This window comes from Colobus angolensis, unplaced genomic scaffold, assembly GCF_000951035.1.
Source record: "Colobus angolensis palliatus isolate OR3802 unplaced genomic scaffold, Cang.pa_1.0 Scaffold233, whole genome shotgun sequence".
In the NCBI taxonomy this organism is placed as follows: Eukaryota; Metazoa; Chordata; class Mammalia; order Primates; family Cercopithecidae; genus Colobus; species Colobus angolensis.
In genome coordinates this window covers 2,944,023-2,954,323 of record NW_012115522.1, presented here as the reverse complement: position 1 = coordinate 2,954,323, position 10,301 = coordinate 2,944,023, and the positions used below count along the sequence as shown (strand labels likewise).

General features: G+C 40.1%; 1 protein-coding gene across 2 annotated transcripts in view; it reads right to left on the bottom strand.

Annotated features, from left to right (window-relative positions):
* The window catches only part of FBXO16 (F-box protein 16), a 60,022-nt gene that overhangs the window by 25,620 nt on the left and 24,101 nt on the right, over nt 1-10,301 (bottom strand). For both annotated transcript variants that reach the window (XM_011944559.1, XM_011944560.1), the window contains 2 exons: nt 7,316-7,522; nt 1,129-1,293 (listed from right to left, as the gene is read on the bottom strand). In XM_011944559.1, the coding sequence (XP_011799949.1) occupies nt 1,129-1,293; nt 7,316-7,522 (372 nt within the window). The remainder of the gene's footprint in view (nt 1-1,128; nt 1,294-7,315; nt 7,523-10,301) is intronic.

Here is a 10,301-nt window from a genome sequence, read left to right as displayed (position 1 = left end):
AGGCGGAGCTTGCAGTGAGCTGAGATCCGGCCACTGCACTCCAACCTGGGCGACAGAGTGAGACTCCGTCTCAAAAAAAAAAAAAAAAAAAATTCTTCACTTAAAACTCTCTTTTTAAAATAAATCCTTATGAAGCATACCAACTACTGAAATCAGAAAGACTTTTATCATTGCAATTGTAACAATATTAATTATGCATAGTTTATTACTGTATTAAGTGTAGATGGAGCCTATTTCAAGAAAACACAATAAAGTCTAAACTGAAATAAGCAAGGTAGGAGTTGACTGTTCATATTTCAAAATGATTCTCCAATTTTAACAGGATTCATTGCTGTTTTTTTCACAAGCTTTAATACCCCTGTGGTTTTAAAAATCATTTTAAAAATTTAATTTACACATAATTTTTCAGGAACTCATCTATGGTACAAAATTATGCACAACTCTGCATGTGTATAGATAATACTATAAACAAAGAGCTCATAAAATTTTCCCATAAATTATCTTGTTAGCTGGGACTATATGAATGAATATAAGCATTGGTTAGAATGCATAGGAAGCCACTAGAAAACATTATTCTTGAATTATTTACTTTTTATTAATATATGTAAATGCTCTACATTGCTTAGTTCCTAGCAAAAACTAAGAATTCTAATATGCCCATGAGGCCTTCCCTGATGACTCATTTATTAGAAAACTTTTCCTTATAAACGATACAAAAATAAACTTCAGCTCACCTGGTACAATCACAGAAAATTTGAATTAGTAAAGTAAAACTTGAAGAGCCATAGATAACAAATACTTCACGTTACCCACAGAGTTCCCATGTAAGAACCGTCTGATGTCACTGTCAGAGACACAGAAACCAGGGACCTGGACAGAGAAAAAAGTTCCATGGTCCTAACCGCCTGGATGCAACTATGGTTTGGGAGTGGCAAATGAGGGCTCTCAACTAACATGAATGTCTTGAAAACAACTATCAAATCTCAGGAAAGGAGAATTTTGAAATCATAGTATATGTCCTTTGAACTACCTCCCTCCCCCAGTTTCTAATCTGATCCTTTATTCTTAGTTCTAGAATTTGCAAAGAGTCAATGTTTGCAAGCTTGTGGCTTTTTGTCTAAAATTCACCTTAGGCTTGGTAACATGAAGTTCTTTCACCATTTGAATATAGTGCTTCTTCCAGATCCCCTGCTCAAAGGGAGTTGGAGAGAAATTGATGTACCAATTAAATCGTAAACATTTCAGCATCCAGAGCTGATCCAGCTCAGCTAGGTTCTTCCAATGCCAGCACACCTGGAAAAACAATTACAATTAAACAAAACCAAATTAAACAACCCCCTCAGTTTATATGCCCACTTTCTCTAGGTTTTGAACTGTCATCCTGGGCCTGAGATAACTTTTTTTGTCCTTTGCCTCCAAACCATAGCTTAAATGGTTACCTCCTACCTGAAGTGTTTCCTACCCAGGCAGATTTAAAGTAAATTAGCATTTGCTTGAAATTCTAATTCAGATTTAGAATCAGAGTCAATTAATATTTATGGAACACCTATTAATTACCTTCATAGCAACCTAGGGAGGTAAGTACAATTATTACTCTCATATTGCCAATGAGGAAATTGGGGCTCAGATAGACTTTGGAACTTTCCAGAGGTTTCTAAAGGTCATATAAAAGTTGTATAAGGATTATATAAACTTGGGTCTGCACTTTATTTATTATTTTCGTGGTATGTTTCCTTTTCCCTCCTACATTAGTCCGCTTTCACATTGCTGATAAAGACATACCCAAGCCTGGGTAATCTATAAAGAGAAAGAGGTTTAATGGACTCGTAGTCCCATGTGGCTGGGGAGGCCTCACAATCATGGTGGAAGGCAAAAGTCATGTCTTACATGGCGGCAGGCAAGAGGGAATGAAAGCCAAGCAAAAGGGGAAAACCTTTATAAAACCATCAGATCTCATAAGAGTGACTCACTACCATGAGAACAGTATGGGGGAAACCACCCCCATGATTCAATTTTCTCCCCCTGGGTTCCTCACACAACACGTGAGAATTATGGGAGCTACAATTCAAGATGAGACTTGGGTGGGGACATAGCCAAACCATATCACCTCCATTCTTTCAATTTCACTAAATATAAATTTTGTAATGGAATATAATCACTGATACCACGTGATGTATAGAGCCTTTAGGATTCCACAAAGCATAAAGCATTTATTCTGTACATACCAGTTCCAGAGTATTATGGCTAATCCCACCCATCCAGCAAATGGCGGAGACGGCCCTACTATGTGTAGCAATATTTATAATAATTTACCCAAGGGTTTGAATAAGTCTTGCCAGAAACTAGGATCAAGTTCACACATAAAGCTGAAACGAGGAATTCCGTGTCTTTGTAAGAGTTGCAAAGATGACATATAACCTTCAAGCCCAAATTTCACCCTTAGAAAACTGGCCTCCTTTTCAAGATTAATTAAATAATTAATAATTTTTGAGTGCCCCTTCACCCCCAAAAGGGAACACTCTGTAATGGCCTTGCTGTCCATACACCTATTTTTCTATCCCTCTCTGTCTCCCTACTTCCACTCACCATTTATTGAGTTCCTCCTTGTTTAGTATTGTTTTATGTGCAGAAGATGAGACGTTGAGGAAAGAGTAGGACACAATTAGAAGAAATAATAAATTCAGGAGAAGTTAGGGAAGGAGGAAAAAGTTAAGGGGATTTGATAGAGCCCTACAGGCAGCAACAGAAATCACATTTAGTTTGTTTGACCCAGAAATGAAACAACACCAACCTCATTTCCATATGGTAAATTCACTCGGAATTCAATGGAGAGATGGAGTTTTTGGGAAAGGGAAGGGGGAGAAAAGTCTCAATTTTCATTCCTTTTCTCCTTCTTCTTCTTCTTCTTTTTTTTTTTTTTTTGAGACAGTTTTGCTCTTGTTGCCCAGGCTGGAGTGCAGTGGCGCTATCTTGGCTCACTGCAACTTCTGCCTCCCGGGATGAAGCCATTCTCCTGCCCCAGCCTCCCAAGTAGCTGGGATTATAGGCGCGCACCACGCCTGTCTAAGGGTTTCTCCTCTTCTTTAGATCATGTTTTGACCTGAGTACTTAAGTTGTTTTTCTTCCCAAGGCAAATATAGTTTTTGTTTTTTGTGTTTTTTGTGTTATTTTGTTTGTTTAAAGGTAGAGAGGAATGAAGAGAATTGAAAGGTAAGTAACCCAAATTTACAAGACACAGTTCCTCCACAACCTTCCATCTTTTTAAAACAGCAATGACTTTATATGGTTTACTTTAAATCGAGCTGAAGAATGATGGTCTATGTCTTCCCCACCATCAGTAGTGAGAAGAAATTATGACTTATAGTGCATACAGATGATAGAATTAGCTATTTCAAGTAACATTTCCTTCTAATAATAATATTATCCTTGTGGAAAATGAAAAATTCTGAGAAGTTTAACCCATGACCCCATTAATCAGAGATGACCATTATTGACAACCTGGTACAGTTCTTTTCCTTTCAGTCTTTATTTGAAGTATATACAAAAGAAAATCAGGAAACCCTATATACAACTTAAAATATTTTTTCATTTTAAATATTATAGCATCTCTGTTCTTCTAAAACATGTTTACTAATGGTTGCATAATAATGCATCATAGGCCAGGTGCAGTGGCTCAAGCTTGTAATCCCAGCACTTTGAGAGGCCGAGGCGGATGGATCACCTGAGGTCAGGAGTTCCAGACCTGCCTGGCCAACATGGCGAAACCCTGTCTTTCCTAAAAATACAAAAATTAGCTGGGTGTGGTGACACGTGCCTGTAATCCCAGCTACTTGGGAGGCTGGGGCAGGAGAATCGCTTGAACCTGGGGGTCAGAGGTTGCAGTGAGCCGAGATCGAGTCATTGCACTTCAGTCTGGGAGACGAGAGCGAGACTCTGTCTCAAAATAATAATAATAATAATAATAATAATAATGCATCATATATGGCTGTATGATACCCTCTTATTACTGGGCATCCAGATTGCTATGCTCTTTTAAAAAGTCATTTCAGGCCAGGTGTGATGCCTCATGCCTGTAATCCCAGCACCCCTGGAGGCCAAAGTGAGTGGATCACTTGAAGTCAGGAGTTTGAGACCAGCCTAGCCAACATGGTGAAACCCTGTCTCTACTAAAAACACAAAAATTAGCCAGACATGGTAGCGCATGCTGTAATCACAGCTACTCGAGAGGCTGAGGCAGGAGAATCGCTTGAACCCGGGAGGCAGAGGTTGCAGTGAGCTGAGATTGTGCCACTGCACTCCAGCCTGAGCAACAGAACAAGACTTCATCTCAAAAAAAATCATTTTTGGAATAGGTATGTGCATATTAATACCAAATTCAAAGAAACAAAGGAAGTCCCTCTCCCATCACCATCCCCCAGTCACCCATTCTTCTCCTTGGATGAGACCACTGTTACCAGTTTCCGGTAAATAATTCTTGAATATTCTAGGCATATAGTAACAAACATATATATATATATATCTGAGACAGGGTCTCACCCTGTTGCTCAGGCTGGAGTGCAGAGGCATGATCATAGCTTACTGCAGCCTTCAACCCCCAGGCTCAAGCAATCCTCCTGCCTTACTTAGTCTCTCAAGTAGCTGGAACTCTAGGCACATGCCACCATACTTGGCTAATTTTTTTTTCTTTCTTTCTTTTTTTTTTTTTTTTGAGACAGGGTCTCACTTTGTGACCCAGGCTAGAGTGCAGTGACATGATCTCAGCTCACTACAGCCTCCTCCTCCCAGATTCAAGCAACCCTCCTGCCTCATGCTCCCCAAGTAGCTGGGTGCAGGTACAGGTGTGCACCACCATACAGGGCTACTTTTTGCATTTATAATAGAGATGAGTTTTCACCATATTGGCCAGGCTGGTCTCAAACTCCTGACCTCAAGTGATCTGCCAACCTGGCCTCCTAAAGTGCTAGGATTACAGGTGTGAGTCACCTCCACACCTGGCTGACCTGGCTAAGTTTTTTTTTTTTTTTTTTTTTTTTTGAGATGGAGTCTCACTCTGTCACCCAGGCTGGAGTGCAGTGGCGCCATCTTGGCTCACTGCAAGCTCCGCCTCCCGGGTTCACACCATTCTCCTGCCTCAGCCTTCCGAGTAGCTGGGACTACAGGCGCCCGCCACCTCGCCCGGCTAGTTTTTTGTATTTTTGAGTAGAGACAGGGTTTCACCGTGTTAGCCAGGATGGTCTCGATCTCCTGACCTCGTGATCTGCCCGTCTCGGCCTCCCAAAGTGCTGGGATTACAGGCTTGAGCCACCGCGCCCGGCGGAATTTTTATTTGAAATGTTAACACTGCCCAATGGTTCTCCATGGTGGTTACATCAATTTATCTACCAGGAATATATGAAAGTTCTTGCTTTCCCATATCCTCATCAATATAGAATATTATCATTTAAAACAAATCTCAATCTGAGTCATGAAAGATGGCATGCCAGAATGAGGCTAAGCATCTTACATATTTTAGAGACATCTGCATCCTTTTTCTGTAGATTACTTGTTCATTTCCTTTGCTCATTTTTCTCCTGGGTTGTTGGTCTTTTTTTTTTTTTTTTCCTTAATATAGATTTATAAGAGCTCTTAAAAAAAAAATAAAGAAATTAGCCCTTGCATGCAATCGATTTTTTTTCCCTGCCTACTGTTTGGATTTATTTATGGTGTTCTGTTCCGTGAAGAATATTTTAATTTTTATAGTCACAGTTTAAAAATCTGCTTTCTTCATTCTTGCTCATGATACAAAAAATGAAGAAAGCAAGATTTTAAATTGTGTATTTTCTTTTAAGACTTCTGGGTATGATGGAATACTGACATCCTTTTCTGTTTTCTTTGAGGACTTTAATGGTTTCCTTTGGTTTCATCTGTCTTTTATCCTACTCAATTTTTTTTTTTCCAGAGAGTTGCTCAATTGTCCCTATACCATTTATTGAATAATACATTTTTTTTTTGAGACAGAGTCTCACTATGTTGCCCAGGCTGTAGTGTAGTGGCACAGTCACAGCTCACTGAAGCCTCAACCTTCTGGGTTCAAGTAATCCTCCCACTTCAGCCTCCCAAGTAGCTGGGACCACAGGCACACGTCACCACACCCACCTAATTTTAAAATGTTTTGTAAAGATGAGGTCTCCCTATGTTGCCCAGGTTAGTCTTGATCTCCTAGGCTCAGACAATCCTCCCACCTTGGCCTCCCAAAGTGCTGGGATTACAGGTGTGAGCCACCACACTCGGATCCATCTTTCCTCCTGCATTCATTTTCTTAATTTAAAAAACTCAAGTTAACATGTCACACATATATGAATGCACACTGGCGGGTAATTTCCAGTCTTTCCAGACTCTATGAAAAGACTCAACAAAATGACTACCAGTTTTATATCTAAAATAATTTAACTTCACTTTAATACAGGATGGAATTACTTGTAAAGGAAAAAAATAATAACAATCACCTCCTTTTCCAAGGCCTGCATGAGCACACCTGCCCACTTGGATCTCTTTTAGTCTCATTCTCTTTTGTACATATCTCATTAGGTCCTTATTTTGAACTTTTTTATTCATGAATGACCTGCGCTGTGCAATTGAGGACTTTATTGCAACTGAATGCCATATAGTATAAGACCATCCTGCTGACGAACCATTTCTTACATGTATATGTAATTCCCCAACTAGCTAATACTTCTTTGTTGTATACTAATGTGGCTTATACTTTTTTCCCCATTTGAGTTCTAAACAGAGTTGGACACAAAGATGGTGAAGGTTAATACAAATGTACGAACATACTGATCTTCCTATCTTTTTCTTAGTTTCGTGTGTGTGTGTGTGTATGGGTATGTGTGTGTATGTGTGTTTGTGTGTATATGTGTGTTTGTGTATGTGTATGTTTGTGTTTATCTGTGTGTCTGTGTATGTGTGTACATGTGTGTTTGTGTGCATATGTATTTGTATGTGTGTATATGTATGTTTGTATGTGTGTATGTGTGTATATGTGTGTTTGTGTATGTATATTTGTGTGTTTATGTGTATGTGTGTGTGTTTGTTTGTATGTGTGAATTTGTGTGTAATTGTATGTGTATATGTTTGTATATGTGTGTGTGTGTTTGTGTGTGTGTACATTTGTGTGTTTGTGTGTGTGTATGAGTGTGTTTGTGTATATATCTGTGTTTGTGTGTATGTGTGTATATGTGTGTGTGTATGTGTGTGTTTCCCCTTAACTACTTCTAGTTTCAAGTTTCCTAAGGCTGTCCTCAGAAAACACCACATACCCCTTCCTTGCCTTTACCTGTGCACAACGACAAAGGCTCCGGGGGTCCAGGAAAGAAAAGATGTATAAAGACAACACTCTTGGAAGCTTGGTTGTAAAGTCCAGGGCTTCTGCTGGAATTTTCTCTTGAAGCTTTCGACAGCAGAACTTTTGCTGAGACAGCGAGCAGCGCTCCAACAGGCCTGTGAGGATTCTTCTTCTTTGAGAGTCTGTCCATTTGTCAAACTGGAAAAACAAAAGAAAGCAAAATGTAAAAAGCTCCAGGTTTAGTCTGATAGCAGATTCATTACAAGTAAGAGATGCCAATGGCACAGAAAAGGAGTTTAGTAACTTATTTCTAGTGCAAATCAAGTATTTATTTCCCAAATCAGCAAATTCCATGCTTTGCCACCTGTCTTCTCTCACATTTATATGGGAGCATGTGCATGACCTAAGTGTGTACACAGAAGTGCATTTGACCTCAAAACTTGCAGTCACATATGAACAATAAATTGGGAGCTGCCCATATTCACAAACTGAGAATATATCTGCTTATAAAAGACAATTTTAAGGGAAAATAACGGTGCAGCTCCTCCCCGCAAATAGTTTCTGCATTATCCCATCAGTGCTTAGAACAGCCGGACCAGAAACAAACCCTTGTATTCACAATTGGAGATAAAGTATTACAAGCAAATATCCCTAAGAAGGAAAGTATATTGGGGTCAATTCTCACTAGTATGTAAATGACTGATATGATCAGAGAGGATGTGTTGATAAAGGAGGACTTGAAGAGAGGAAGTGAATGCCAAAGGAAGCCAGGGTATGTCCAACAATTGGCTACCTCACAATTTTCCTCAGAGATTGCCCTGAACAACACCCAAGATCAGGGAATGACCAAGGATGAGCACCTTGGGACTGCCCAAAACCAAAAGAAAGGAAGGAAAGAACACCTATCAGCTCAGTGAGCCACTTCACTGGAAGTCTAAATCTCTTTTCTTCCCTGGCCCATTGGGAAGAGAAAATAGGGAAGTTTCAGCTGGCTGTATTTTTGCATATTATTGCATTTCAGATACAGTTATAAACAGATTTTTTTTTTTTTTTTTTTAGATGGAGTCTTGCTGTGTCGCCCAGACTGGAGTGCAGTGGCGCAATCTCGGCTCATTGCAACCTCCACTTTGTGGGTTCAAGTGATTCTCTGGCCTCAGCCTCCCGAGTAGCTGGGATTACAGGCACACACCACCGCACCTGGCTAACTTTAGTATTTTTAGTAGAGACAAGGTTTCACCATATTGGTCAGGTTGGTCTCGAACTTCTGACCTCGTGATCCAACCACCTTGGACTCCCAAAGTGCTGAGACTACAGGCGTGAGCCACCACACCTGACTATAAACAGAATTTTATAATCTGTTTATAGTCTTTTAGTCATAATCATAAAATACACTGACTACTTAAAAAGGCATGTAAAGGAAAAATTTATTTTTTGCAAGCCTTACAACAAGTTAACTTCATTATAGTTATACAATATATTTTAAATTTAATTTCATTTTTTTTTTCTTTTTGGCTTCTCAAGGGTCAACTTGATTTTTTTTTTTAATTAGTAGTGTTAAAAAACAAAATGTCAACAAATTACGTTTAAAAATCTAATTGGCTTTTATTAGCGATTCACGAATCAGGCAGCATCCCATCAAAAGAACAGATAACAGGTCCTCAGAGTTGAACAGAGGAGGTTGGTTGGCTTCAGGGTCGGAAAAGCGTTGAAGAAAGCAGAAATAGGCCCAGTGCGGTGGCTCATGTCTGTAATCTCAGCACTTTGGGAGGCAGAGGTAGGAGAATCTCTTGAGCCCAGGAATTTGAAACCAGCCTGAGCAACACCCCATCTGTACAAAAGAATAAAAAGTTAGTTGGGTATGGTGGTGTACAACTGTGGTCCCAGAAACTCGGGAGGTTGAGGTGGGAGAATTGCTTGAGCCCAGGTGGCGGAGTCCGCAGTGAGCTATGGTCATGCCATTGCACTCTGGCCTGGGCAACAGAGAGAGACCCTGTCACAGAATAACAATAATAATGAAGTAAATTTTAAAAAAGGAGAAATAAGGAACAAAAAGTGGATTGATTATTTCAGAGTAACTTTCCTCATAAGATTAACACAGAGGGGACTTTCTTATGCCAGTTCAGATAAACTGGGACCCTCCAGATTGGTGGCTGTGAATCTCCTGTTTTGGGTTTGTTTGTTTGTTTGGTCCTGTTTTTCATTTTTAATTTAAACTGGCCCTTTTCAAAGTTCAGTTTGATTACGTGAGAGTGCCTCCATTCCGGGTTAGTTTGGTCTGTTGGGGCCTAGTATAGGAGCTCAGTCCAAAACAATGGCCTTCCATAAATTTTAACAGTAGAGGCTCGGTGGCTCACGCCTGTAATCCCAGCACTTTGGGAGGCCGAGGCTGGTGGATCATGTGAGGTCAGGAGTTCGAGACCAGCCTGACCAACATGGAGAAACCCCATCTCTATTGAAAACAGAAAATTAGCTGGGCATGGTGGTACATGCCTGTAATCCCAGCTATTCGGGAGTCTGAGGCAGGAGAACTGCTTGAACCCGGGAGGTGGAGGTTGCAGTGAGTCGAGATCGTGCCATCGCACTCCAGCCTGGGCAACAAGAGCAAAAACTCCGTCTCAAAAAAAAAAAAAAAAAAAAAATTAACAGTAGAATAACAGTAGAAATACTTCCTAATTAAAACTATCCACTATTATAGATTTATTCAATGACTCACAAATCTCACTTTGGAGATTATCACTGCGGTGGGGAGGAGTGAGATCCTAAAATGAAAAAACAGAAACTTTAACTGCGAAGACCACAGGAATAAAACTGATTCATATGTGAGTGTTCCCTGACTTCTAGCCCCATTTCTATACAAGCCATATCTCCAACTCCCATAAAAAGGAGACTTCTGTCTGGGCGCAGTGGCTCACGCCTGTAATCCCAGCACTTCAGGAGGTCGAGGCAGGTAGATCACGAAGTCAGGAGATCGAGACCA